Genomic DNA, 27,103 nt, shown 5'->3' with positions numbered 1-27,103 from the left:
ACTCGTCACCAAACCCCTGAGGGGACAGCGTCTTGATCGGTGACTTCTTGCTCCCATCTTGGCCCATTTAAGCCCCGCCATCTGTGAATTGTGTCTGATGTTTTAAGGTCTTCCACAGTACGTCATTCACGAGTTGACGCGGAAAAGCACTCTCAAAATGAAACTTCATTGACAGATTGATTCGCTGATTGACAGTCATATTGACTGATCCTTAACAGAGCCCCTCTTGAGAAAGGGAGGAGGTTGACTTCAGGCCTGAATCGATATGCCCCAATTCGATATTCACTTTGGGGGGGGGTTCATGTGCAAATCTTTGTGGTTGCAGAGAGGACAAAAAACAGAAACACACATGAATCAATAATAGCAGCTATCCAGTGACTCTTCGTGAACTTAGAGTGTTTTGCCACATTTTCAGGGTTGACTGGGTTTGAAGGCGGTTTTTCTGAGGTGCAACACTGCCACCTATGGGCAGGTCTGGATGCAGCAGGCTCCCGAAGGATTACATCATCGTGTTGACAGGACTGATGTGTTTTTCTCAGATGCTCAGACAAAGAAAAGCAAGATCAGTTCTACTCTACACAGCAGAGGCATAAAGGAAAGCATAAAAGTGGCTGTAGGGAAAAGAAATGACAGACAATTCGAGTCTTGTCTGAAGAATATTTCAGTTCCACATAAAAAAACAAAAAACACACATTATATCATTAATTGACATTCGGGCAAACAAATGTCTGCATTCTGACTATAGAACGGTTAGAACACATACATCCACCAAAAAACATTGCCATATAAATCTACATAACATTAAAATGTTTTCCAGGCTGTGTCATTCATAAATCCTGTAACAAATATCACAGTGATGCATTTTGTAACAGTGAGATCAACTGTTGCATCATCGCACAAACTATGGCGGTGGGATCTTCATCCTAACAAACTAAGTAACACCAGCTTTAGCATGTATCGTCAGCACTTTCAAGAGAAATTAAATTGATCTTTTCATCTCCCATTTTAAATTAGGAACCAAATCCAGATCAAATAGTGGCGAAACATCATGAGCAAAGGTTTTTTTTATATAAGATCTCACAATGTTCCAGAAAGAGAATCTGGGTCTGCGTCAAAAATGAATCCAGTGTTTGATCCTTCGTTATCAAAATTTGTTGAATAATTTAAAATATCTTTATGACAAACAGATGAAGGTGGGTGTAATGTGAAACGGATTGTTGTGGGTGAGAACCCTGACAACCGATTGGATATCCTATTTCTGTGCCACATATCGTTACTCAAAAGAATAAAAAATACAACTGTTAATAACTTTTTTTATTTATTTACAATTAACACATTACAAAACAGTCACGGGTACCACATAGCTATGACGATTGTGGACATATCAGAATCATTTATATTCGTTTTCCACAAGAGGGAGCCAAAGTATTTACTACATGAACACAGGCCTGGGCTATACGCAGATCTCGTTGACTCCTACGGATGAATTAATGCATTATATTAATGCAATTTACGATATTAATTAGTTTAACAATAAAAAAAAGCAAATTAATTGATACATTTTGCATATTCAATGTAGCCTTCAGAACAATAGTGATTCCCAGCCTCCAATATCTGATCAATACCCAGCATCATTAGACACCCGGACTATAGATCTTTATTGAAAGCAATCAAATTATTGCATCCCTTGTAGTACTGCCAACAACAGTGCTTTTCATTAAGGCTAAATGGATGTTAAAGTCATCATGCTAAATTACGACAAATATACAAAATGTCATCCATGATGTCTGTCAAGACCACAACGACAAGGCTGTCCTGAGATTAATGGTCAATAATTAGATCCGAGTTGAAACTTCAGAGGATGTCAATGTCTTCTTGCTCTCCTTACTGTGGGTAGATGGACACTGTCTCCGAAACGACTGTATTTCCATGGGCCAATTGGGAGAAGAGGTCAGTGAAGTCCTTATCAGCCAGGCTTTGGGGGTACCCCTGCACATCAACAGAAAAAGTCCAGGGGTGCGAGAGAGGGTGACTAAGCTCTGCTGATCTATTGTGAAGAGGCGGGCGTGATGGGTGGAGCTGGAAGTGTGTGTTGGGTCAACTTGACCATCAGGCTGGAGGTAGTGATTGTAAAAGGATGTTTGGGATCGTCTGGAAGAGGAAAGAGTGCGGATGAGAAAACACGAGTCGACATGTTTGACATGCTGAACGGCATTACATTGCAAAAATATGACATTTTTACATTCTCTAGTTTTTATGGAGTAGTGAGGTGCAAGAAAGACAAGACAGCGACTCCTTGGGAAGGGTCCGAAGTATTTCTGCAGGACTCACCTTTGGGATGCGACGAGTTGGACAAAAGAGGGGCAGAGAGATTTGCATCGGTGGACGAGCTGGAGCGGCTGTTCATTTTGGTTGGGCCATCGGAACAAACAAACACCTCAATGGGCCCGGTTGTGCTGCGGAGATGAACCTGGAGGCTCTGAGAATCAGCAGAAGTCTTTATTACATATATTCACACACACAGAGCCATTGTTGCACCAGTAAAGACAAAGCAGTTATCCGCCATTTATCCTTTTACTCGGGTTTCAAGTCATAATGAGTTGAGCTTCATTAGACTGAAAGATGCAATTACACAATGACGTTGAATTTCATTGTACCTCTGTCGGGTGCGGCACCTCCAGTTCTGTCTCAACGGGGGCTTTGATCACCATCACAGCCTGATCTTTAAAGCTAGGGATACTTTGGACGTCGTCGTAAGTCACATAGGCAAATGTGGTCATCAAGGTTAGGGAATGTGTTTGTATGCAGCAAGAATGCACGCAATGATCGATCTCACACCAAGAGAGGCTAATTAATGGATCCCACGTCTTTGATCGGACCTTCCCACCCCATAATCAATATTTTCACATGAATATTATGGTGACAATATCGGAATCTGTTGAAGTGAAATCACGATCAAAAGGATATTTGAGACTGTGCTGGTCTTCATACATCTGGTAAATCTGCAACACGCAGCTTTCGATCAGCTCATCCAGGTGCTTCTCCGCCTGGATGAGATCCCCCAGATCCTGAGCATTTTTTTCAGACCAATTACTGCCTCTATGCGGACACACACACACACACACGTTTTTACAGCAACACGGGGACCACTATGTGACCAGTAACTAGGTTACACAACATTCTAAATAAGAAAATGCTTTATTCTTTGGTGTTGGTCACAGTTTGGTGGGCTTTTCCAGATACACTCATTTCTCCCATCAAGGAAAATATAAAGTTTAAGGTCATAGCCTGTATGATCTTGTTTTTTTTTGTCCTTGCCACCTAAAAGTAGATTTCTCTTCAGATTCTCTGAAACATTTAATATTATGGTCTGTAATTGTTGAAATTCTTAAATTCCTTTTTGAACTCTTTGTGCCCATGCAAATTTGAACAAAGTAGCTTGTGTTTTGTGAATGACCAAGTCTTTCCAGGATTCCCCTTTCACATTCAGCCATGATATCAATAAGCATTTTTCGCCTGTGGGGATCAAAAGGTAAAAAATCCAATTCTGTGGCTTTTGACCATTACACCAATTGTGTCGCTCCTGTCCCAAATAGTTTGAGATCCGTTGCTTGCATAAAACCCAGGATAAGCATCTAGTTCAGACATGGGCAAACCCAGGCCCGGGGGCCATATGCGGCCCGTTGGTCTTTTTAATCCGGCCCGCCAAACTTGTCCAAATGATATAATTAAATAAAATTGTATTCTAATTAAACCTCATTCATTTGACCTTTTCCCTGTAATGCTGCCTGTAAAAGGCCAAATCCTTTAATGCAATAGCTTTCATGTGTCATTTATATTAGCTCACACAAATACTCCTTCCATCTGTTCTTGGTTCGGCCCCTCTGTCAAATTTTAGAACCTATTGTGGCCCGCGAGTCAAAAAGTTTGCCCACCCCTGATCTAGTTAAAGAAAAATCTTAAGAACTATTACCTTATTACAGACAAACAAATCCAATTCAGCTCCTTTCCAAAATGCACACACACACATTTACCGTTTGATAAGCTTGTACTTACAGCCACTTAATGTGGTTTTTAGACGGCTTCACGAGAAGATGGATTCCCTCCAGGACATTAGTGACATCGTAGACACGTCTCTTACGGACTTGGAGCGCCGAAGCAATGTCATTTAGCTCCATTACCCCGTCGGCACTACGATTCACCAGCTCCGCAAACTTCTGCGTCAGTAAAACCAGAGAGGTGTCGTAGCGCGTCCTCGTGTCCTTGGGCGTGTGCAGGGAGTCGGGTTTATCGGCTGGGAAAAATGGGCAGAAACAGTTTGGAGAAGAGACTTTAGGAAAGGTTCTGAAAATCCAGGCGTCTGTCAAGGAGATCAGCATTTCATTTAAAGGAGGGAAGCATAAAACGAGATGAACCGAACCAGATTCACACGAAATAAGGAGTAAATCTCAACTTTTTAAACACTGACTGCAATCTACTGTAGTGTCTTGGACATTATTTTATTTCATTTCATGAACATTATGTACATAAGTGTGAGCTGTTTGGATCATTTACATATTGCAGCAGCCAGAGTTCCACCGGAAGGCTTCGTCTCACCTGCTGCAGTAGCGGCATCCTCTACCTCGGTGTTTCTCGTCTCGGTGTCGGCACTGAAAGATTCAAATACAAAATTTAACTGTGGGTTTCATGTTTTTTATATACTGTACACGTGTAAATGCTCACTCATATATATATATATGCATGCCAAGATTTACATAAACTAACTTTTGCTGAGGAGCTGCAACATCTCGTTCCGGGATCTTCCTCTTCATCGGGGCCTTGCGGGTGACGAGCGTTTTACAGAAGGGATCAGCAGGTAAGGGATCTGGAGACTCCTCACTCGGCATGTTATTTACAAAGTGCTGAAGAAAGAAAATCATCAGTCAATCATATATATATATATATAATATATATAGCTAATTACATGTTACACATTTCACCGTTTGGGAGTTCAGATAACATTTTTTTGAAGCTTTCTATCAAGGAATTAGACTGAAATATTTTTTTTTGAATACAATGAATCAACGCAATTGTCGTTCCGCGCGGAGCAGCCGTACAGTAGCTGCACATCAAATTACAGTCTATTCTGCTGCGATGGAGAACATTACTTTAGTGCAGACATATTTGTTTCCGTTAATGTTTGATGGATTCAACCGGTCGTGTGGTCTTCCACAAAGTTTGATCCAGCGCAGACATTTCTCATAGTCGTTCGTCGGTTTAGGGAAGGGAATGAAGCAGACACCTCCTTCCAGTCGTTCGGGGTACCGGTCGTCGCTGTTACACAAGCCGTGACTGCAACGTTTCACCATCGGGGATTATTTTTTTTTATATATTTCTTTTGCTGTTGTATAAAGGCGCTAATGGAAGCGCCACTGGGCTTGCTGTTTCAGGAGGCGATTTCCCTCGGAAAATGTACACACGAACGTGTCGCCGAGAGATGACGTCAAGCATCATGATTGGTTTACTAAAACATATGGGCGTGTTTTACGGAACCGTGGCACATTCGTCATGGGAATAGTCCATTTACCTCAAATGGAAAGGCTTCATCGAACCCCGAAACATAAATAGAATCACTGTCCTTCTGGAATGTTCGATGAAGCCCAGACCTTCAGCCTCATCACAGGTGGCAAAACATTATCGACTAGTTTTTTTCTCCCTCTGCTCCCTGCATGTTTCCAGTACACAAGGAAGCTAACCCCCCCCCCTCCCCTTATTTTCTTAATAAGCAGTTAAGGATTTTTTAAATATCTTTTAATATCATAAAATGCATAAAGGCTTGACTGTAAAGGAAAGTACATAGATAAAAAACAAAATGCCAACTTGGTTTAACACTTGCTACAAAAAGTAATCAATAATCATCTGAGTCGTTACACATCAATTTCTTCTATTCAAAATTGAGATGTGTGGCAATACATGGAAAGCGTATCACATTCTAGAGAAAAGTAGGTTAGACTAAAATAACTTGAGGGAATTTAATTCAATCACACTTAAAGATCTTTTTATAACATTTTACTTGTGCTTTGTATAAAATCCTCCGTTTTTTTTTATTATCTTTATCAACTGTATTGATGGAAAAGCCATTTAGCTATTGACATAGCCACCGGGAATCTGTGTCCACCAGAAAACCTGATAAACTGTACACTTACTATTGTTCAAGCAAACAAGATTTACCTAAACGGGACATGCAACAGTCAAACAAAGCCATGTACGCAGCATCAATAAACATCTCCTATCTAGTCATCATCATCAAACTTAATCTTCTTTCCCTGGAAGGCCAGGATTTGTCCTTGCTGCTCCTTCCTTTTTTTACTGGCCTCCCACGATGGATGCAGTGCCTGCTTTGTTGCCGATCCTCCACCCATGTGATCCCTTTGCCTTGAAACAGCACCTCTGCCTCGCCCCCTCCCTCCGCCGACAGAGTGAAAGCCTCTTCCTGGAAACTCTGACTTGGTGAAACTAGAGCATGAATTTCTTTCCGTTTCCTGCTTAATAAACTTGGACTGTTTACTATAATCTCTCGGACCGCTACCACCCCTTGGTTTCCCTCTGCCTCTAAACCTATCCCCACTTCTTCCTCTGTCTGAACCAGGCTTCGATGCAGCGAGAGAAGGGCAAAAAACAGACTCAAAAGAGGTTGCTTTCGATTTCTGCCTGGACTCAACTTCATCATCTCTTGTGTCCATCTTTACTTCGTGGCTCTTCTCCCCCTCTGCACTTCTCTGCTTCTTCTTCTTCTTGAATTTGTTGATTTTACCAATAAAGAAGTCATCATCACTTTCCTCAGAATGGGAGGACTGCTTATGAAAACGTTCCTCTGTGCTGTCATCGAAGTACTCTTTTTTATCCTCCTCATCCGATGACTCCAAATCGCTCTCTTCCACCTCTTTCTTTTTCTCAATCCCTTCAGGTGCAGACTTTACAGTGGAGGCTTCCGATTTACTTTTTACAATGTCTTTTCCTTCATTATAGATTGCTGGTTTTACATTCTTGGACTCTGACATTACTCGAATAGGACCAACCTTATCAGCCGAATTACTTGCTTTCTTTGTTTTCATTTCAGGTGTAGTAGAAGTTGCAGCTGTACTGTCTTTATCGACACCATCCCATCCCTTGTTCTCAGTGATGATCTTTTTCACCCCTACTTTTTCAGTCTTTTCTTCTTCATGTTTACCACCTGGAGGTTGTGGGATGACCTTGCCAGCTTTATTTTGCACCTTTTCCTTTCCCGTCTGCCCTCCACCTTTCATCCGTTCCTCTTTGAAGGTTTTCACAGCAGCCTTGATGTCCTCAATCTTCTTCTTGAACTGAGGGTGGGTGGCGATGCGTGATAAAGCCCGGTCAGAAATAGTGGACTTGGGGTTTTTACACACTTGCTCAAAGTTGAAATTCTTTTGCAAGGCACTTTTGGTCACCTGATAGCAGGGAAAAAAGTAATAAATTATGAAATCATCATCAATCGTTAACTTTTATTTAATTATTATTTCAACAAAACCTACCAGGTCTGGTGAGAGTGACTTCAGAGCATGAATCTCCTCCACCAATCTGGCAGCTCTCCTCTGATTTCTCTCTATTCCCGTCTCTTGGCCTTTCTTCTTCTTCAGGGCGCCGCACCGTCGTACCAACTTCCTAATGATCAAAACCCTCACCCTTTTCACCTCTTTCCTCATTCTAACCACCTCATTGTTGAGGTTTAGGTCTTCAGAATTCTTTTTCACTTTGGGTTGAACGGACAATTTTATACTTTCCTCAATTTTGTCTGCAATCCATGGCACGGATTTGTCTCTCTTCTCATGATCATCTCTACCTTCCTGTTCTTCAGTATCTGTATCAACCTCTTCACCATCGCCAGCATCGTTGTCTTCTCCAACCTCTTTCTGGAAAGATTCTTCCTCTTCCTCATCGCTAGCACCGTTGTCTTCTCCAACCTCTTTCTGGAAAGACTCTTCCTCTTCCTCATCGCTAGCATCGTTGTCTTCTCCAACCTCTTTCTGGAAAGATTCTTCCTTTTCCCATTCCTCAGCAGATAGCTTCACGTTTTCTTTTTTGTTATCCATAGAGATCATCTGTTAAAAATAAATAAATTGAGATCGTTAACTGGCTACACTTGTTTTCATTGGCAACAACCAGAAAAAGCGAAATACACGAAAATACACTTGTACAATAGAACGAAGCTCTTTTTAAAAGTTAAACTACGAAGAGTGGAGACGACATATATTTCCACTGAGACCGTAAAGATGCGTAGCACTCATTTCTCTCCAATACTACAATACAAACGTGGAGTCAGCATGGATTTTTTTTACCGGCATGTAAAATCAGACAAATTGAATGTACAGCTAGCGCTGACGTAACAGACAATTACTTGTAAACTACAATAAAAACCATCAAACCGTTGTTATCGTACTTACTGTCTTGAAATTAACAGAAAATACTTAAAACTGAGAGAAACGTCCCGACTCACTGCGAGCAGCCATGTTTTTTCACGCAACGGCGTCATGACGTCAGCCGTACGTAAATTGACGCAGCCCGTCGTGTAAAGGGGAGGTCCTTCCGCTTGCCTGTTTTTATTTATTTCTTTGTTTCATGTGCATAAAACAACAACAATGGTGGATAATTGAAGAAGTCTGAATCTATGGACGAGCGAATGACATTTCCAGTTCCGTTTACCAGACTGATAGCTCGAGTGACTCAACGGGGGGAGGATGAAGCGGCGCAATGCGGACTGCAGCAAACTCCGACGGCCGTTAAAACGGAACCGAATCACCGAGGGTATATATAGCAGGTACAAAAAAAAAAAAAAAAAAAAAAAAGGGGGGCTGGAGGGACGTTATTGTGTAACAATGGCGCTTCTCTGCATATGTCAAGACGAGGCTACCAGCCTCTTCTACGTTCGCATTGAAGCACATTTAGCTTTCTAGCTACAGAAGAGCTAACTTGGCATAACCGCGCGTTGTTGAAAATCATAGGCCTAAATGTTACTTGTGTGATTATCTTGCAAAGGACATGTCGCTGACTGGCTCGTTAAATTTAAATGAATGGCGGCCGCGACACTTCGCGGGCATATCGCACCTGCGTTTTGTGTAAATCTGTGTCATCTAAAGCGATAATAGACTGAACTTGTGAGGATTATCAAGGCATGGCTAGATGGTAGCGGCAGTGTCCCGAAGCCCCTTGTTTCTCTGACGGAGGTCTCATCTGTCCTTTGTCTGGCAAAGGTTCAAACGCGCCGGTAATAGAATGGCCACAAGATTAATCCGGTCTAACTGGGATTAAAGCTAAAAGCGTGCACAAGTTTCATAAAGTGCATAAACTGTGTACGCATTCCAATAGATGGATTTATGACAGAGAAAGAAAAGATAAAGATGGAAACATGTCCGGACATGACACATACTCTGTGTCTCTCTGGACCCTGTTCTGTCACTTGTTTGAATATTTATTCTCCATTTTTATTATATTATGTACGCTATAATTCACAGGATTTTTTTTTTCCTTTTTTTTTTTTGGACATCTAAAGATTTGAGGTGGATTCAGGAGATTCTGTTGTTTTACGGTAATTGTTAAGACGAATGCTTGTTGTGGCATTTGACCGTGTACTATATATTTGACCGTGTACTATATACATTCAGTACATGGTCAACTTCGTTTCATAACAAAGACAGCGGATGAAGATGCTGAAGTTCTCCTTGGGAGTCCACCAGGTTGGATAAGATTAGAAATGAGACGATAAGAGGGACCGTGAAGGTTAGACGTTTTGGAGATAAGGTCAGAGAGGACAGACTTTGATGGTTTGGACATGTCCAGAGGAGAGACAGGGACTATATCTGCAGAAGGATGCTGAGGAAGGAACTGCCAGGCAACAGGGATAGAGGTCGACCCAGGAGAAGAGACATGGACGTAGTGAGGGAGGACATGAGAGTGGCTGGTTCACCCCAGAATTGTTGCTTCAAAAATTGTGAATCCTGTTTTTATATATATATATATATATATATATATATATATATATATAAACTCTCAAATTAATAAAAACAATAGTTTGATTCCAAATCCGAGTGGGAAGTTTTCATAGTCAGGGAGTCATATTACGAGGGCCATGCTATAATGGATCTATTTCTTTTAGATGGAATGGTATAATGATGATGATGATGAATATATTTATTAGATAGAATGTTAGAGTACAAGTACAGTCAAACAGTAGTATGTATTACAGTACAAGTACAGTCAAACATCCTGTCTGAGGAGCATTTAGAAAAAGCCCTTGCGGTCTTGTTTCCATTGAAAGTCTTTAGTACATAAATCATCGACATTTAACAATACAAATAAAAATAAATTACTTCTTTGATGCAAAATAACAATAAATTAAAAAGACACTTAGTATGTACAACGTGACGAAACTGAGCTGCCTGTGGTGGAGATTATTGCTCTCTGACTGCTGTCTGCTTGTATATTTTCTTTTCCCATATACAGTACATTCCTGTACCTGAAGTTCCTGGTGGTGTGGGTATTGGTTCTACTGGCCGACTTTGTCCTGGAGTTCAGGTTTGAATACCTGTGGCCCTTCTGGCTTTTCATTCGCAGTGTCTATGACTCCTTCAGATATCAGGGACTGGTAAGAGCATATATATTTTTTGTTGATATACGACTCGTGCTTTTCCACCTATGCAAAGCATTTGGATCAATATGTCAAATATACGCTGGTATTAGCCTTTATGGTAGGAATACTCCTACTCCTAGCAGAATACTCAAATATAATGGAGGTAGCTAAGCTCCACTTTAAACTTGACTTGAAAGCTGGTGATGTTTTTTTTATTTTTTTCTCTTTTGGTGATGGTAAGTGTGTCTGTATTGATGAATATGTGTAAGTACGTCTCTCCACACGGAACACACTGCGATTCTGCACTATTGTAACAGCTTATCTGTTTGTTGTCTCCTGCACGTAGGCTTTCTCTGTCTTCTTCGTATGCGTGGCGTTTACATCAGACATCATCTGCCTCCTCTTCATCCCTGTCCAATGGCTGTTTTTCGCTGCCAGCACCTACGTATGGGTCCAGTATGTCTGGCACACAGGTCAGTGATTCTCTCTGCTCGCCAATGCCACTTTAATTTCAGAGAGAATTACAGCTGCCAAGTTTCTTCAAAAGTCCCCCCCCCCCCTTTTTTTTTGTCTTATTTACATGCAGAGAGGGGTGTATGTCTACCAACTGTATCACTGTGGATCCTGTTTGTGTACATTGAAGCCGCCATACGTTTCAAAGATCTGAAGAACTTTCACGTAGACCTGTGTCGACCCTTTGCTGCTCACTGGTAATAGCCTTCGGAGAGTTTTTATTTTTTTATCGGTGGCCTAGAAGTTAATATTTATTTTGTGAGCCCCATGATAAATGATATCAATTCATGAAACGCAAATCCTTCAATTTGTATTGGACACTTGTTTATCCTCTTCACCTCACCAGCATCGGCTATCCTGTGGTGACTCTGGGTTTCGGCTTTAAGAGCTACGTTAGCTACAAGATGCGACTGAGGAAACAGAAGGAGGTGCAGAAGGAGAACGAGTTTTACATGCAGCTTCTACAGCAGGCGTTACCTCCAGAGCAGCAGATGCTGCAGAGACAGGAGAGGGAGGCAGAAGAGGGTGAGACAACTCTTACTGCTAAATGAAAACACAATTGATGGACTAAGCCAAAAAAAAAAAAGGAGAGTGAACTGGTCAATCAAGTCACACACGAAGAAGGAAGAAATATGATGGTCATATCCAAACAGGATTGATGTGAAAATACCACCAAGAGTATTTCTGACTCTTTTGTAGTAGAAGTAGAATAGAAAAATGTCAGTTTATGAGTCGCCTGATAGATTTGACCTGTTTCAGCCGCTCACAAAAGTTCACTCTATGCTTACAGTCCGATACGAGCCCAGTTTGCGTTTCCATTTGGTTTATTCTCGCCACTTTGTTTTTAGGCATCTTCTGATACTGTCTCTGCATTCTCTCTCTTCCAGTTGCTTTAGCCAAAGGGATCTCTGAGGTAGAACCCTCAGTGATAACCCAAAACGGAGCACCCCCTGGTAAGAAAGGTGCCACAGTCACGCTACCAGAACTGGAGTACCGGGAGAAAGGGAAGGACGGCACTGGAAAAGAGCGTGAGGGCAAAAAGCAAAACGCAGTTGGCATCAATAACAACAGTATTACACACACACTGGACTCCAAACTGCAGGAGACAGAGTACATAGAGAACTACACCGGGGCGAAGAGACTGAATAACGACCTGGCAGGAGATGCTACTCACACCAATAGCAACACACACTCTGCTTCTAAAGACGAAATGGGGGGGTCAGGGAAGATCTACAAAAATGGGGGCAGCAGCGTTTCCAACTCGTCTCCACGGAATCACAGTTCTTCAAATGGCAGCGTACCGCAAGGTTCCTCAGCCAATAAGAATGAAAAGAAGCAGAAGGGGGTGGGGAAAGGCCAGAAGGACCCAGTGGAGAACTGTATCCCCAACAATCAGCTGGGAAAGCCGGACGCTCTCGTACGGTGAGACACACACACACACACACCATCCCGCTGTCTCAAATACCAGTTCCCGTTTGTCTGTTGTTGGTTTTTTGTTGTTGTATCTTGACGACCTTTTGACCCTTGAAAGGCTGGAACAGGACGTGAAGCGTCTGAAGGCAGATCTCCAGGCGAACAGACAGCTGGAGTCCGAGCTGCGGAGTCAGCTTTCCTCGATGAGCAGCCAGGACCGCAGCCTCCGCTCGGAGCTCGGCCAGCTTCGCCAGGACAACGAGCTGCTGCAGAACAAGTGCGTTCTCGTGCCGTAGCTCTGACAGCGGCCATACAGGGCAGAGTAAAGGTCGCTTGCTTGACAGTGTGTTGAGGTAGGTAGAGGATTTGTTAAGGACCGTGTGGCGGCGTCAGCCGTGAAAAACAGGAGTAAGGTACTAGACGTCTCAGAAACAGTGAAAACCTGATCCCTGCAAATGTTCTGAAGTAGTAAACTGATAGTAAGTTTATCACTTGGTACACCTATTCTTATGTTCTCCTCCACATTTAGGCTCCATAGTGCCATCCAGGCCAAGCAGAAAGATAAGCAGACCATCTCCCAGCTGGAGAAGAGGCTAAAGGCCGAGCAGGAGGCCCGCGCCCTGGCTGAGAAGCAGCTGGCAGAGGAGAGGAAGAGGAAGAAGATGGAGGAGGCCACTGCTGCCAGAGCTGTAGCGTTAGCTGCTGCGACTAGGTGCCCGCTCCCTTAAAGTATTTTAAACAGCTATTGTGTCATTTAAAAAACTTGTAAGAAAGCCGATGGGAAAAAAAAAACAAAGTGGTGTGATAAGAAGCCGAAGCTCAAGTCCACTCTAGGACTGAACTCTGCAATGCCGTCTGTCCTCTCCTGTCCAACAGGGTGGAGTCCACGGACTCTCTGCGTGGTCGCATCCGAGAGCTGGAGACGGAGTGCAAGAAGCTCAGCATGGATATGAAACTTAAGGAAGAGCAAATTAGGGACATGGAGTGCAAGTGCCAGGTGAGAAGTTCACTTTCTGATTACGCAGCTGCTTAAATGATTGCGTCTCATGTTATTAAAGTGAACTGAACACACACAATTAAATGCTGTGAATGTAAATGTGGATAACCGTTCCTTATTAATGACTAATTGATGCGATTAAACAAATACACCCCCTGAGCCTGTCGAGCGCCGGATCCATTTATCTCATTTATTGCTTTTAATGAGTTGCTTGTGATAATTTACAGCAAGTGTGAGCAAAAATAAATAAATTAAATGTTGCACAATCTTATACTGAACAATCTTGTTGCCATGTTGTCTACAGGAGCTGAGGAAGTATAAAGAGAATGAGAAGGACACGGAAGTGCTGATGTCAGCGTTGTCAGCCATGCAGGAGAAGACCCAGCACCTGGAGAACAGCCTGAGTGCTGAGACCAGGATCAAACTGGACCTGTTCTCTGCTCTGGGGGACGCCAAAAGGCAGCTGGAGATAGCACAAGGTACCTGGGACACCAGGGATTTGGCAGCTGCTACTTAATCCAAAAAATAATGGTGGACATTATCATTAACTGAGCTTTTTTTTTTTAAACTCCTTCCTTTGTAAGAGGTTAAATTATCTCGTGAACAGTAGATGAAATTGTACCTTACAGCTGTTTAAAAGTGCCCGATACAGCATTGGTGTTTAAACTTTTGGATTTACAGTGCGAACATTGGCCGGGAATTAAAACGTGTCATGATGGGATTGAAATGTACTTTTTTTTTTTGTCTTTGTCATCTGGAAGTTATCGAAGAATGACTCTTAAAATAGACGGGTCAAAGAAACAGTGACTAAACCCTCACCAAGCCGACCTTTAAACTGTTTCTAACGTCGCTCCTGAACCGACCACTTCAACCAATCGCTGCAGGCTGTCGGCGTGTAGTTCTCGTTGTTATTATGGGTTGCTGCATGCTCCTCTAGCTGCTTTCAGCGCCACGGATCCGTGGCATTAAATTAAGGACTTGCAGGACATTCAGTTGATCCCTTGTCCTTCGTCCCCATCCAGGTCAGATCCACCAGAGGGAACAGGAGATTGCAGAACTGAAACAGAAGATAGCAGAGGTGATGGCAGTGATGCCCAGCCTGTCCTACTCGTCAGACGGCGGCAACCTCAACACCGTAACCCCGCACTACTCTTCCAAGTTCATGGACAATAGTCCCTCCTCCCTGGACCCCAACGCCTCAGTCTATCAGCCACTCAATAAGTGACTGTGACACCCACACTTTTGTCAGACAGAACTTTGCCTCTCTCTCTCGCTCTATCATTTTTATGATATTTGTGAGTTTACCAGCCCCTGAGAGGTTTTGCACTCTGTTACCACACAATGAGACACAATCCGTCCATACGTACGTGTATTCGGCTCCTATTTTTTGGTTCTGTTACGAGGATTTTTATTTTCACGGGGGTTGTGTGCAAAGATTTTCTGTTGAGTTCTTGGATTTAGTTCAATATAGACGGTACGATGTGTTCAAATGAGGAGAAAGGAACACACAATGTTTCGGGCCAAACGTCTCCGGAAGGGTCATCGCACATCGCTTGATGTCGTTCCTATATTTTCAGAAATCCCCTTTTCAATTTGGACTTTTAATTTTAAATACAATTGTATTTATCTTGAAGATTTACATAGAGCCATAAGACATGTATCCAGTTCAGATTATTGTCTAAATCACGCTTGTGAGGCCCAATGAGAGATGCATGAATGTAAAACGATTCATGTTTTGTCTCTCACTCAACTTAAATCAGTGATTGTTTTGTAATGTTTCGTTTCTGTTATGAGAAAAGTAATGAAATTGGAGATAAATGTTTTCTGTTTTCTTCAAAGATTCCAATACAATTTGTTCTGTCGGCTGGAATAGTCAAGCCTTGAACATATTAGGTCAGTTTAGCAGAAGCAGAAACTGTCATAAAAAAATAATAATTCAGGATTCAACCCGGCACTGCCAAAATGTCATATTAACGCTCACCTGTTTGCTGCAGAGTTCTTTCCTCTCCCTCTGGACCAATTTCGAACCCGCTCGGCCACACGCTTCTCTGAATTTAATGATGTCGAGGTAACCAGTGGTTGCCATTATTTGCAGATTTTACAGTGCCTTGCATTTTGTCTTTTTAAGATGCAAAAACCATAGAGAACCATATCTAAACGCATCAAGCCCCCCCCCCATGCTAGGGTTCTTTCTCTGGCTTTGCTCTGCCTGATTTTCCTTCAACAATTAATTCTTTCAATTCAGTATTCAGAGACAAAGAAATGTCACTGAGGACACATTCAGTCTTTAATATCTCAGCAGATCCAGCTCAATATTACACGCAGAAAGGGAAAAAAGTAACACTGGACATGGTTCACAGTCTCGGTGTGCCAAACGCCAACCAAACCGATTGTCTCGTGCCCCAGAGTCGGCATTTAGTTGTTTACAACAATGTACATTAACATACTGAGGAATGTTTTCTTTGTTTACTTCCTTTCTGTTCTGAAGTGCCAAGTGTTGATGTTCGGTTTTCATCCAGACTTTGATCAGTGTAGCGTAGCTAGCATACCGTTTGAAGAAGAGTGCTGTTATTTCATTTCATTTAACCCTTCTTGTCATTTAAACATATTCATATGGTGTTTACGCGACTCCGCGCCGATTCTGAGGAAGCGGCAGCTGGTGAGTTGACTGATTTATTCCATGTTTATTTATTTGTTAAAGACTTTTGTTGAGTGACACGCGTTCTTGATATTCCCCGTCTTTATTCAGAAGAAGGATTCTGTGAATGTGTTGTGTTGGGAAAAGGTTTCCCCGGAAGCATTTTGACCATGTTGTGCTGTCATGTTGCCTACCTGGAAAAACGTTTTTTTGTTTGTTTGTTTTTTTAGTGATTCACTTTGGTGTTGTGAAATCAACTCTCCACTTACTTTTACAAGTTTGTGTAGAAGGAAGAGAAGGTTAAAAAGTGCTTTGTTTTATATTTCCATTGTTCCCATTCTTTTCTTTACCTAAAGTGAGGGTGGCTGTGTCACACTTTTCACTTTGGCCATCACTAATTAAAGAAAGTGTTGCTGGCGGCAATGCAAGCTCAGCTGTGGCTACTTTTCCTGCCTGACGTTCTACCCAGATACAACCACACGATGGCGCTAATGCGGTCGATGATATTTGGGATGTTTTAGTATGAAAAATTAATTTCAGAGGACAAATTAAATTGTTAAAAATATGTCTACATTGCAATATTTTCTACTTTTTTAGGCTGTATGTATTCTCTTGTTCTCAACAACTCATGCGTGTCATTTTATTTGGCTTATTGCCCTCCAGAATCTGCACGAAACTAACATCCTGTTGACATCCTATATCTAAAACATCTAAAACAATGAACATTAATACATTCATTTTACTTTGCGCAGCCTGTACCGCAAAAACATGAGAACACCAAACCAAAAACAATTAGCACAATTTTTAAAGTATTGAATAGTTCTTGAGTGAGGCCCCTGACAAAGTTTACAGACGAGAAGACAACATATATATATATATATATATATACGGTGCTGTATAATATACTATAATATTAGTACTACTGTATAGTTATTCAGCTGTTCCCGGATCCAACTCAAAATTGAATCACTTTCTTGCCCAAGATCCTTCATCAAAATAGCTTTAAATATCGAGATGTCTTTCCACACACACACACCTCATGATCATCAACGCCCCCTAATGCCTCATTTGCATAAACCTATCACTAATTCTGCGTTAAGCACATTCACGTGCGCCAACCTCGTTAATGCCGGGATTTCTGACGCCCGTGAAGGCACCACGAGTCCCGTCCTCCCCATCAGCAGTCCGGTCAGCGACATCCCCGAAGACCCAGCGGCGAACTTTACCGGCTGTTGGCTCCGCAGCACGCCGACATGGATGTCCTGAGGTCGGCAGGGAGAGCTATCATCCGGAGCCCGAGTGCCGGAAGACACAGAAGTAAGAAATGATGGTAGAAGTTGCGCTTTTGAAGGTTGGAGTTCACTTTTGCTTTGCTGTGACCAATTTACGTTCATGTTATTGATATGAAGACAAAGATTGATAACTTTTTAAACTTAGTAATGCGCGTCTCATTTGTGGACAAAGGACAAAACACTTGTTACACTTAGTAACATTGTTTTGTTTTTTCTTCTCATATTTGGGCAAGAGGTAACTTTTTTTTTTTTAATCATAAAAAGACAAATCTGATTAATGAAGTTATTACCAGTCATTCTGCGGAATTCAGTGAGTATTTTAGATATCAGCACTTTATTCGTAAACACTTACTCTCAAGAGAACTCGTTGTTTATGCGTAATAAAAAAAGGAATATTAAATGCATATTTAAATGTTATTTTTTGTAGCTTTCTCACATTATTTTACTGCAGAATCCTTTATCCGTGAGTAAGCCGAGGCTTCAAGGATATTAACTTGTTTCCATCTGCACCACCAGAGGAAGTGCATGGGGTGTGGGGGGGTCACTGCTAGAATTTACTGAACAGTGATTTTGTCTTTTCTCAAAGTCCGGTTTAGGTGCGAATCTTTAGCTTGAGTTCAACATGGCCTCTTACCGGTAAATATTTCCTTGTTTTTGGAATTTGAGATGCCATCTTTCCCGCAACAAGGAATGATGGTTGGACATTACTCCGGTACTTATTTCTACATGTACTCCGCCGCCCTCGGGAAAACCCCTTGTGAATAATCTGAAGACCAGCAGACGGTGAGCTCGACTTGTGTTTCCAACCGAGTCCCCTGGTTTCACTGGGGCTCAGGCCACACAGCTGTTTCCTCTCGTTGCTGCTGCTGACCTCGGATCAGAAAGCTCTCTGCATTCTTTCACTGTGTGGTGCCTGGTACCTGCAGTAACGCTGCTCACGGTTGATCTCTAACTTTACCAGTTGGAACTCACTTTTCTTTCGTGAGGAATTTTCTAAAATGTATAACCTGGAATTCTGTTCTTGGTCCATGATGTTTATTCTTCTGTCAAAGGCAGTTTTAATGGATATCTAGTGTTTTTTGGTTTTTTCCACTTCTCTCCTTTAATTGTGTAATGTGGCTGGTTTCGATTTAACAGCTGAGGTTGTTAAAAAAGGTCCCAGAACTGGATCCAAAGCCAGAATCCTCTTTACTATATGGCAGCAGAGTTCACCACTCCATCACGTTTCCCTTGGCAGGAAATACCGGTCATTGTTTTTCACAATAAAGCCAGTCGTCCGATAACAGAGCCAAGAGCACCACCACAGTTTGCTTCCATTTTGATTGCCCTTTTTAATTGTGGGCTTTCAAAGTTCCCTGCAGATGAAGAGTTCTGGCTTCATTCGGGGCCTTGGTCCTCTTCTGGTACCATCGGGAGGTTTGCGTTCCTTAGTTCACGTGAAAGCTGTGGGGTTGTCATAACAACCGGTGAAGACGTGGTATGCATTTCGAGGTAATGGTGATGTTTCCTGTTCCCTTACCTCCCCTCATGTCTTTCTCAGAGGAAGTCTTTGTAAACACAGCCGGAGGGTCGGCGCCAGCCGGCACCAAGCAAACCCCGATAAGAAGCCACAGGAGATGGCAGCCGTTCCTTCAGCAGTTCCAGTTTTTACCCTCCTTGTTCTCGTTCGGCGGCCTGTTCAGCGTGCCGCCCTGGAAACGCTCTTTAAATAGAAGTCTCAATGTGTTTTGTAGAGAGAAACGTCTCAATGTGTTTTGTAGAGAGAGACGTCTCGGGCCGCGTTTGAATGCGATCCGTTAAGTTCCTTTTAAAAACGGAAGCCCACAATTCCCTCTTATCACAGTACGACAGAGTCCATGTACACACTCCGAACTCTTTCATTTTAAAATGACAAGTTTTTTTTGTTTTTGTGCTGGAATGCTTGCTTTCAACGAGAGAACCTAATTTCCTCGCTTTGATTTTGCACTTCAGGCAGACTTAAAATAAAAAGGCTCAAATTGAAGTTCAAAATAGGTTTACGTTTCCTCTCGTTTCTAAAACTCTGCAACGTTAACGTGTGTGTGTGTGTGTATAACTTCTGTGTTTTTAATATGATTAATTGGAATAGCAAGGTTTTTTTTTCCACCTGGAAATGTTTCTTTCCAGAGCTTCCAGAGAACTGGACCGACATACGGGAGACCATCGTAGAGGGCATGACGTTTAACCTCCGTCACCTCGGCATGACGCTAGTGGACCAGCCCAAGGGGGAGGACATAGCAGCTGCTGCAATAAAGAGGATTGTTGCCACGGTGAGAGCGGGAGCCACGATAACGATGTCAGTCACACTGCTGTTGTCATCCAATCAGATTACTGCTTTGACTCTTCCTATTACATTTTCTATTTGACATAAATACTTCACACACCTCTTGGATGACACCATTATCAAACCAAAAGCAGCTAAATAAGCCATCCAGTCAATCCTGTGCAGAAATCCTCGTTCATGTTATGTCACGTTGTTGGAACATGCGTGTGCGTGCACGTGCGTTTGGTTTCGTTTTGAGAGGCTTTTCTGACAGAGCTGTTTGAGACAGGAAAGAGTGACGGTGTCCTGCAGCATCTGTTTGCTATTTTGACCAAAGACTGTCACAGATATTTCATACCAGTCTCCGAGAACTGCGTTAGTTTGTGGGGAAAAAAATAGTATAATCTGGGATCTTTGATTCTTTTTATTTGCAAATTGGCTAACGGGGAAACACACTGAACATATGATTTAAAATGTTCATCTTAATGCAAGTGGATCAGTTTGATGAAGTGAGTTCAGCTGCATTTATTTTCCTTGAGATTTCATATATATATATATATATATATATATATATACACACACACACACACATCTCAAGTGTGCATGTACAAATGGGACCTGATCCCATGGTTCCACAGACTAACATGCCTTTTGTTTTCATTTTCTAACAGGCTAAAGCCAGCGGGAAAAAGCCTCAGAAGGTTTCTCTGAAGGTCTCCCCTCAGGGAGTCGTCCTGCATGACCACTTGACCAATAAGCTGGTGGAAAGCGTTTCCATATACAGGCACGTAAACGGCGGCGCGCAGGTTTTTCAGAGGAATCTCCAGTTAATGGTGCTGCCGAGCTTCTAAACCTGCTAAAGTCACAACGGCCCTTTCTGTGTCGTGTATGTCTTTTAAACTCTTTTAAGCTGTCTCTCTAACCCTGACCTGCAGAATATCCTACTGCACTGTGGACAAACTGCACGAGAAAGTGTTCGCTTATATTGCTCAAAGCACCCTCAATGGGACCCTGGAGTGCCACGCCTTCCTGTGCTCCAAGAGGAAAGCGGTGAGTTTTTGTCGTGGTTTCACTTGATGATGAATATATTTATTAGATAGAATGTTAGGGTAAAAGTACAGTCAAACAGTAGTATGTATTACAGTACAAGTACAGCCACGCATCCTGTCTAAGAGGAGCATTTCAAAAAAGCCATTGCGGTCTTGTTTCCGTCGAAAGTCCTTAGTACATAAATCATCGACAATACCAATAAAATAAAAATAAATTACTCCACAGATGCAAAATAACAACTTAAAAAGACACATAATATGTACTTCAGTATGTGTTGTATTCATTTATAGACAGATGGGTTTTGATTTGCATGGCATCATCCCAGAGTTAAATGTACCTTTTTTTTGTTGCCCTCTTTCGTACTCTGTGGCTTTAAAAGCACATCCCTTGGTTCATCTGCACATTTGTTGACATAGTTTGTGTATTAGGGAATCAATAACTCTCATTTTGTTCCTTATTAACTTGAAAAGCTGGTTTTTAATTTAATCGGCAACAGAAGTGGAGGCGGTCTGTTAAATATGTCTGCCTCTAAACATTCTTCCTATTATCGTAAATACTCGGCCGACTGTCAGTGGAGTTGATTTTAACGCCAATGCGCTCGGTAACGAATCGGTTCCTGCTCTTCTGCAGGCTCAGGCAGTGGCTCTGACTGTAGCCCAGGCATTCTCTGTTGCATTCGAACTGTGGCAAGTCGCTAAAGAAGGTAAACCTGCACTTGACCCGCCACGTCTTTTAATAAAGCACGCAAACACAGCCAAGCACTTGTCTATATGGGGGAACAGGCACCGCTTGTGTTTGCATTGAATCAACCATAATGCCACTAGAAGGAAGACGCCTGGCCTGCAGTGGACGAGTTTGTCAGCTTGTGTTGTGTCTTTTGTGTTTGTCTCACTTTTAGAGAAAGGGCAAAGAGCGAAGTCTGGCTCGGCAGGAGACGCCGGCGGCAGCGTCCATTCAGACACGTCCAACAGCTCGGGGAGCCTGAAGGGGACGGGTAAGACTCGGGATGGCACGTTGTCCTGCTTTCAACCCTTTTTCATACACTTCACCTTGGCCATTTTGTAAAAATATTAATCCAGACGCGGAGTGTCCTATGGCCTGGCAAATATCCTGTATTATCTATTCTGATTAGCTCTGCTGGAGTGTTCCCAGCTACATGCTCCCCCAAAGCAAAAGATGGTTGATCAACAAAGGTTGATGACATGTCTCTAAGGCACCTGCCGCCACCCATCTGGACCTTAATCCAACGGGGAGGATGCTAATGGTGCCCCTGCTGTCGATCAGTCCTTCTTTCCAATCGTTATACCTGGTGGGGAGGAAACGCTGCCTTGCATTGGCACAGGTCTGCATAAAGCATCAATGGATTGTCCCATCTGCCCTGCAGTAGGTGTTGCCACTGACGTGTTACTGGACTTGGAGGACGGTGTGAATGTGGAGGGGACTCGGCTGGACACCCCCAGGCCCTCTGAGAACAATAACAACCCTGGCTGGGTAGGATCCTCTTCTCTTTCTGCTGTTCTGTCTTGATGTCCATTTTCTATTTGACATTCCGTATCTCTCAAGTCATCTGTGCTTCAGTTTGATTTGCTGTCGGCAGATCCTGGGAGAATTTATTTTAGTAATCTTAAGAAAATCACATGGTTTGAAAACTTCAGATATATTTGCATCCAAAGCAACTTGTCTGAAAGCACATTTCCTTAATTATTTTTTTAAAGCCCAGATTCCTTTTTCATCTAGGTAAAAGATGAAGATTTGGACGAAGCCTTCTCCAGGTGAGAGATTTGTCTGAATAGTTACAAATGTAAAACTAATCCTAGTTGATTCTCTCTCTTGCTTGTTAAAATAAAAGAACGCTGCCCTGTCAAATCCTCAGCAGACAGTAGTTCAGCATTGCCTTCAGTTAATAATGTGTACTACAGAATATAAATACACTCGTATCATCATCTACACAGTAAGGAGAATCTATATAGACACTTGGAGATCATTTGACAGCGCAACTTGTCCCCAACCTTTTGTGTATTTGTGTCTCCAGCTGTTCTCTGGATAGCTATGGTTCATGTCCAGGTAAAGTTGAGTCCCACAGTCGACTGTTGCAAGCCTTGGTGTAGTAGTCCTAATCACTAACTAAACCTTAATCCGTTCCAATCAATCATTGCTAAACCCAATACAGCTGTTGACAGGCCGTTGGCGTTAGTCACTAGTGTGCGTGTGTGTAGATTAGCTTCCGGTGCCTTTTTATTTATTTCCTTCCAGAATTTGTTGACAGGGTTCGTAAGGAGAAACTGATTTTCAAAGTATAATCAGTTAAGGCGAATATTTCATGGTCACCTTATCACAAGAGGCTTCTGCCTCCTTTTCTTGATGGTATTTGTTAATAATTGGACTGAATCAGACCATGACGCGCTGAATACCTGGCTGTGCAGTTTCTTTGTAACTTGTAACCGTGGAGCATCAGAATGGAAAGTCAAAGCAGTTATCCCACCGCTTAAATGAGCGCAATGCCTGGAAGTAATCCTGTGGACCTCAACCCGAGCTTCGTGTGAGACAAAAAGGCGCTTTACAGCCGACCTGAGGCCTTTGGTAGAGATTGAGCATTCCTGTGTCTCCTAAACTTCAACCATAATGAAGCTCCATTATGCCTCGAGTCCACTGAAAGTAACCAGTCGATGGGATTTTTATTGCGAACTAGTTAACCAATTTGACATTTGTGTTTTAATTTCATAATGTCTATATTCAGCCCCAGCTTTTCCCCATCCAAGATGTAGTGTTGACCTTTTCTGCCACTCTTTCTCTGTGGAAAGTTTGCATTAGACATGTCAACATTTTTGTATGCTACATAACTACCGACAAAATTGCGTGGAAGCATTCACTTCTGTTTCGGTAACATTCATTAGGCGTTGCATTTTATTACAGATCTGCATCTTCAGTAGGAGCACATGGACTTCTGCCACTTCAGACTAGCCCCTGTTGTCATTGGGGTTTGATGTCTGTTGTGACATAACAAAAAATCATAACATTAGCCTCATTTGAAAAATAAATTGAGCATTTTCTTTTTTTTTTTAATAATTCATCATTAAACTTTTTCTCATCCCTCCTCAGCCTGGCAGTGTCGCGTACTAACCCCCAGGTCCTGGACATTGGGGTGACGCCCCAGGACTGGAACACAGAACCAATGGCAACGCTCCCAATGGCCTGAGCCCATTTGGGGATGATGCCCATGGCTTTTTGATCAGCTTGATACTGCTGAGAAACGACAACAACTAGGACAAGGAAGGCTGCCGTTGTATATTCCCGTGTCTTCACGAGGAAGCTGCACTAAATCCATAAAAACTTTTGCATAGAAATGTGATTGTTGGGCTTCTCCGGCGTGTTGTTGCACTCATCATGTGGAAACATGCCAAAGCAGCGCAATGTTTCAGACTCGTGCTCATCGAGATATATTGATGTCAGTTTTTTGTTTGTTTGTTTCAGTAGTTTTGGCATTACAATCAGTATTTTTGTATGTGTGTTTAATTCTAATTTATAGTTGATGTTTTTGTTTGTTCTTTTCATTGATGAAGACTCGACGAGGATTTAGCTCAGACAGATGTGCAGACCTGTATCAACAGACCTAAATAACGGCAGGACAATCAGCCAGACTGCGTCTTAGTTGAACTAGCTGATGTGTGACCGTGTTCCATCACACTGGACGTAAACTGAAGGTTGTTTTATATCTAAAAATCGATGTACTGCATTTATAAGGACTCGGTGGTTCAAACAAAACAAGTTGTTGCAGGCTTTCGTTTCACTGCAGTGCAGTGCAACAATGCCGTTTTCACGGAAGCCCAAATGTGTTGCAGATTTCCATTTCACATCCAACATTACATGACACAGAAATAAATGTAGGATTGAATGAGAAATTGTTTTTGATACATTTATTGAGGATATGACGGCGTTCACATACCGGGTGTGACTACAGGAGGAATGACTTTCGGGTTGTGTTGATTGCTCTGGGGTCTGAATAGTAGGTGCAGCTTGTCATTCCCAGCAGCAGGGGGCAGCCCTGCATTAGCCAACCAAGTGAAATCCTCCCAGAGCAGCTCAAACTCTGTTTGAGTCAGGATCACTCTTTGATGCTGGTCACATCTTCAGCTGCAGACCTAGACGGTCATACGCTCCCCGCTGCCAGACAATGACATAGGCATCTGACCCCCCCCCCCCCCCATTCCCCGTGCTGTTGTCCTATATTCTAAGTGACACTATAGATCAATAAATGCAACTTCATTAGCTCTGAGAGGCCGTCATAAAGAGGAAGCACTGATGACATGCTGAGAGAAGAGCACAGTAGAGATTCTGCCTTTCCTTGCCTTGTTTGACCAATGTGTATGAACAGAACTCCAGGAGGGGGGGGGGTGGTAAGTGCAGACCCCCCCCCCCCCCCCCTTCCTTCATCCAGCAGTTTCTGGCTCAGTGAAGCAGAGGCTGTTTAACAATTCGTCCCGACTAGCTCACTTAACCACCTGCATTATTTAACAGCCTTTCCTCAAAGGGAGCTCCGATGCGCTGTCTCTGTGCGTTTGGTGAACGGATGCACATTGAGGTACAAGCCAGGATGGAACAGATGCAATGGGTACACACACACACACACACAGCTAAGTAGCAGGCACTAATGTCGATAAGTGACATTAAAGGGTAATTTATTCAAGACATAAAAGCAGTGAAATATGAATGTTGTGGTTTTCCTTTCGTATTGTCGTCTTGGCCAGGGTTTGCCTGGCAGCGTGAGAGAAGGAAAGAGAGCCTGGCTTTGCCTTTTTGTCTGGAGGTTGTTGAAGTGTGTCAACGACAGAGATGAGTCCAGTGTGGTCTACGAGCTGTTTCAGGATTTTCCCATCATGAAAAGAACGAATGGAATTTCTCTAACTGAAAGAAAGGAGTTAAAAACCACAAAAAAAGGACATACAAATGGTGCATTGAAAATATTTTATTTATTTCTCATGTTAATACATAATTACGTCTATATTTTCATAGAAATAGTATAGATACCATGGGTATGAACAATAGCAGAGACATGCTAGCCCTCATGAAAAGGTTTTCATCCCATGGACGTCGAAATGTTTCAAACACGGGACTCATGATTGTACATAAAACACTGACTCCATGCTTCTTGGTTATTTGCTCTGACACAAAGTACAAATATTTACCATAAGTAAATGGCCCTATATTTTTCACTATGCGTGAAGTTGATCATGCTGATCATTGTCCTTCATCCAGTCATCCACAGTAAAGGCAAACTACCGTGAGCGTCGCCACATGATGATCACATAAGCACAAGTTTGCTTTAAGGGCGGGGTCGCCAAGGAACTGGTGGCGTTGCAGTGAGACATCCGGCACGACGGCATCCTCATTACGATGCCTTACATCTTACTCAAAACCAAGCTCTGAGGGCCTGACGCATTCATACCCATGAAATAATCTTTGGAGCGATTGTAAAGACAAAAAGCAAGCACCTCCATGGTTGACAATGCACTGAATCTCCTAAATGAATTGGCCTGCTGCATTTGCAGGTACAACAATAAAAAACGATTGGTTGGAAATTATTTTAGGATTGCGATATAAGCACATTTTATGGTTTCCAAACACTCCTGCCAAAATGAAAACCTTTCCTCATACAGGATCCAGCTTGGAGCTTTGGCCCAGTGAATCCCACTGGGCGTAATGATCCGCTCTCGTCCTCAGTGTCTGTCACTCCCAATGTTACGCCCTCTGGTTCTCTGCCTCCTCTTCCCTTTTCACCTTCTCCATTCCTGTCTGTCTTTAGGTCTCTCTCTCTCTCTCTCTCTCCCAGTATCATACTCTACATTCGCGCATGCCTCATTGCATGTTCACCTTGAGCAGCTGTTGAGTCACCCCCCTGCAGTCTCAGACAGGCAGAGATGGAGCGGGTTGGGCCAGACTTCCCTTCTGCTGCTTCCACCAACGTGTCAGTCTGCAATATGCAGCCAGCCAGGGAATACACTCGGCTCACAGCCGGAGAAGTATCAGTTCAGAGTCTACGTCACTACGGTTACCAAGCATTCTTCATTTTATCACCCTCTGTATCAGATTAATGATCCAGATCGTGTTAACCCCCATTGGCCCAGCTAACTAAGACATCTGGAAATGTAATGTCTAAATAACTATGCTATTCTTACGTGTGTACAGAAACTTACACATCTGCATCAATCTCACCCAAGCTTATTGGAATGCTGCCAGGTAGCTATCTCCATTTCTTTTTTTATCCTGCCCACAAAGCTGTCATCCCACCAGAGAC

General features: G+C 42.7%; 4 protein-coding genes across 4 annotated transcripts; 2 read left to right on the top strand and 2 right to left on the bottom strand.

Annotated features, from left to right (window-relative positions):
- Positions 1–1,337: 1,337 nt before the first annotated feature.
- e2f3 (E2F transcription factor 3) lies at positions 1,338–4,886 on the bottom strand. The gene is made up of 7 exons (XM_068747579.1): positions 4,765–4,886; positions 4,597–4,649; positions 4,057–4,294; positions 2,925–3,099; positions 2,658–2,831; positions 2,332–2,479; positions 1,338–2,151 (listed from the first exon to the last, which is right to left on the bottom strand). Exons 1-7 carry the CDS (start codon positions 4,884–4,886, stop codon positions 2,048–2,050), a joined length of 1,014 nt encoding a protein of 337 aa, XP_068603680.1. The 3' UTR covers positions 1,338–2,047.
- A 904-nt stretch (positions 4,887–5,790) lies between these two features.
- srfbp1 (serum response factor binding protein 1) lies at positions 5,791–8,518 on the bottom strand. The gene is made up of 3 exons (XM_068747347.1): positions 8,445–8,518; positions 7,536–8,102; positions 5,791–7,451 (listed from the first exon to the last, which is right to left on the bottom strand). Exons 2-3 carry the CDS (start codon positions 8,100–8,102, stop codon positions 6,273–6,275), a joined length of 1,746 nt encoding a protein of 581 aa, XP_068603448.1. The 5' UTR covers positions 8,445–8,518; the 3' UTR covers positions 5,791–6,272.
- Positions 8,519–8,738: 220 nt separating this feature from the next.
- On the top strand, positions 8,739–14,775 carry maco1a (macoilin 1a). The gene is made up of 11 exons (XM_068747178.1): positions 8,739–8,818; positions 10,501–10,642; positions 10,974–11,100; positions 11,214–11,337; positions 11,487–11,665; positions 12,028–12,562; positions 12,672–12,830; positions 13,083–13,265; positions 13,430–13,550; positions 13,855–14,029; positions 14,573–14,775. The coding sequence occupies exons 1-11, from the start codon at positions 8,739–8,741 to the stop codon at positions 14,773–14,775; spliced, it is 2,028 nt and encodes a 675-aa protein (XP_068603279.1).
- Positions 14,776–17,441: 2,666 nt separating this feature from the next.
- On the top strand, positions 17,442–24,703 carry ldlrap1a (low density lipoprotein receptor adaptor protein 1a). Its single transcript, XM_068747264.1, has 9 exons — positions 17,442–17,505; positions 19,626–19,768; positions 20,433–20,545; positions 20,697–20,811; positions 21,442–21,514; positions 21,710–21,805; positions 22,196–22,302; positions 22,549–22,583; positions 23,911–24,703. Exons 1-9 carry the CDS (start codon positions 17,442–17,444, stop codon positions 24,005–24,007), a joined length of 843 nt encoding a protein of 280 aa, XP_068603365.1. The 3' UTR covers positions 24,008–24,703.
- The last annotated feature ends 2,400 nt before the right edge of the window (positions 24,704–27,103 follow it).

This window comes from Brachionichthys hirsutus, chromosome 13, assembly GCF_040956055.1.
Source record: "Brachionichthys hirsutus isolate HB-005 chromosome 13, CSIRO-AGI_Bhir_v1, whole genome shotgun sequence".
Lineage (NCBI taxonomy): Eukaryota > Metazoa > Chordata > Actinopteri > Lophiiformes > Brachionichthyidae > Brachionichthys > Brachionichthys hirsutus.
Note: the sequence above shows the minus strand (reverse complement) of the source record. Positions and strands in the feature narration are given on the sequence as shown.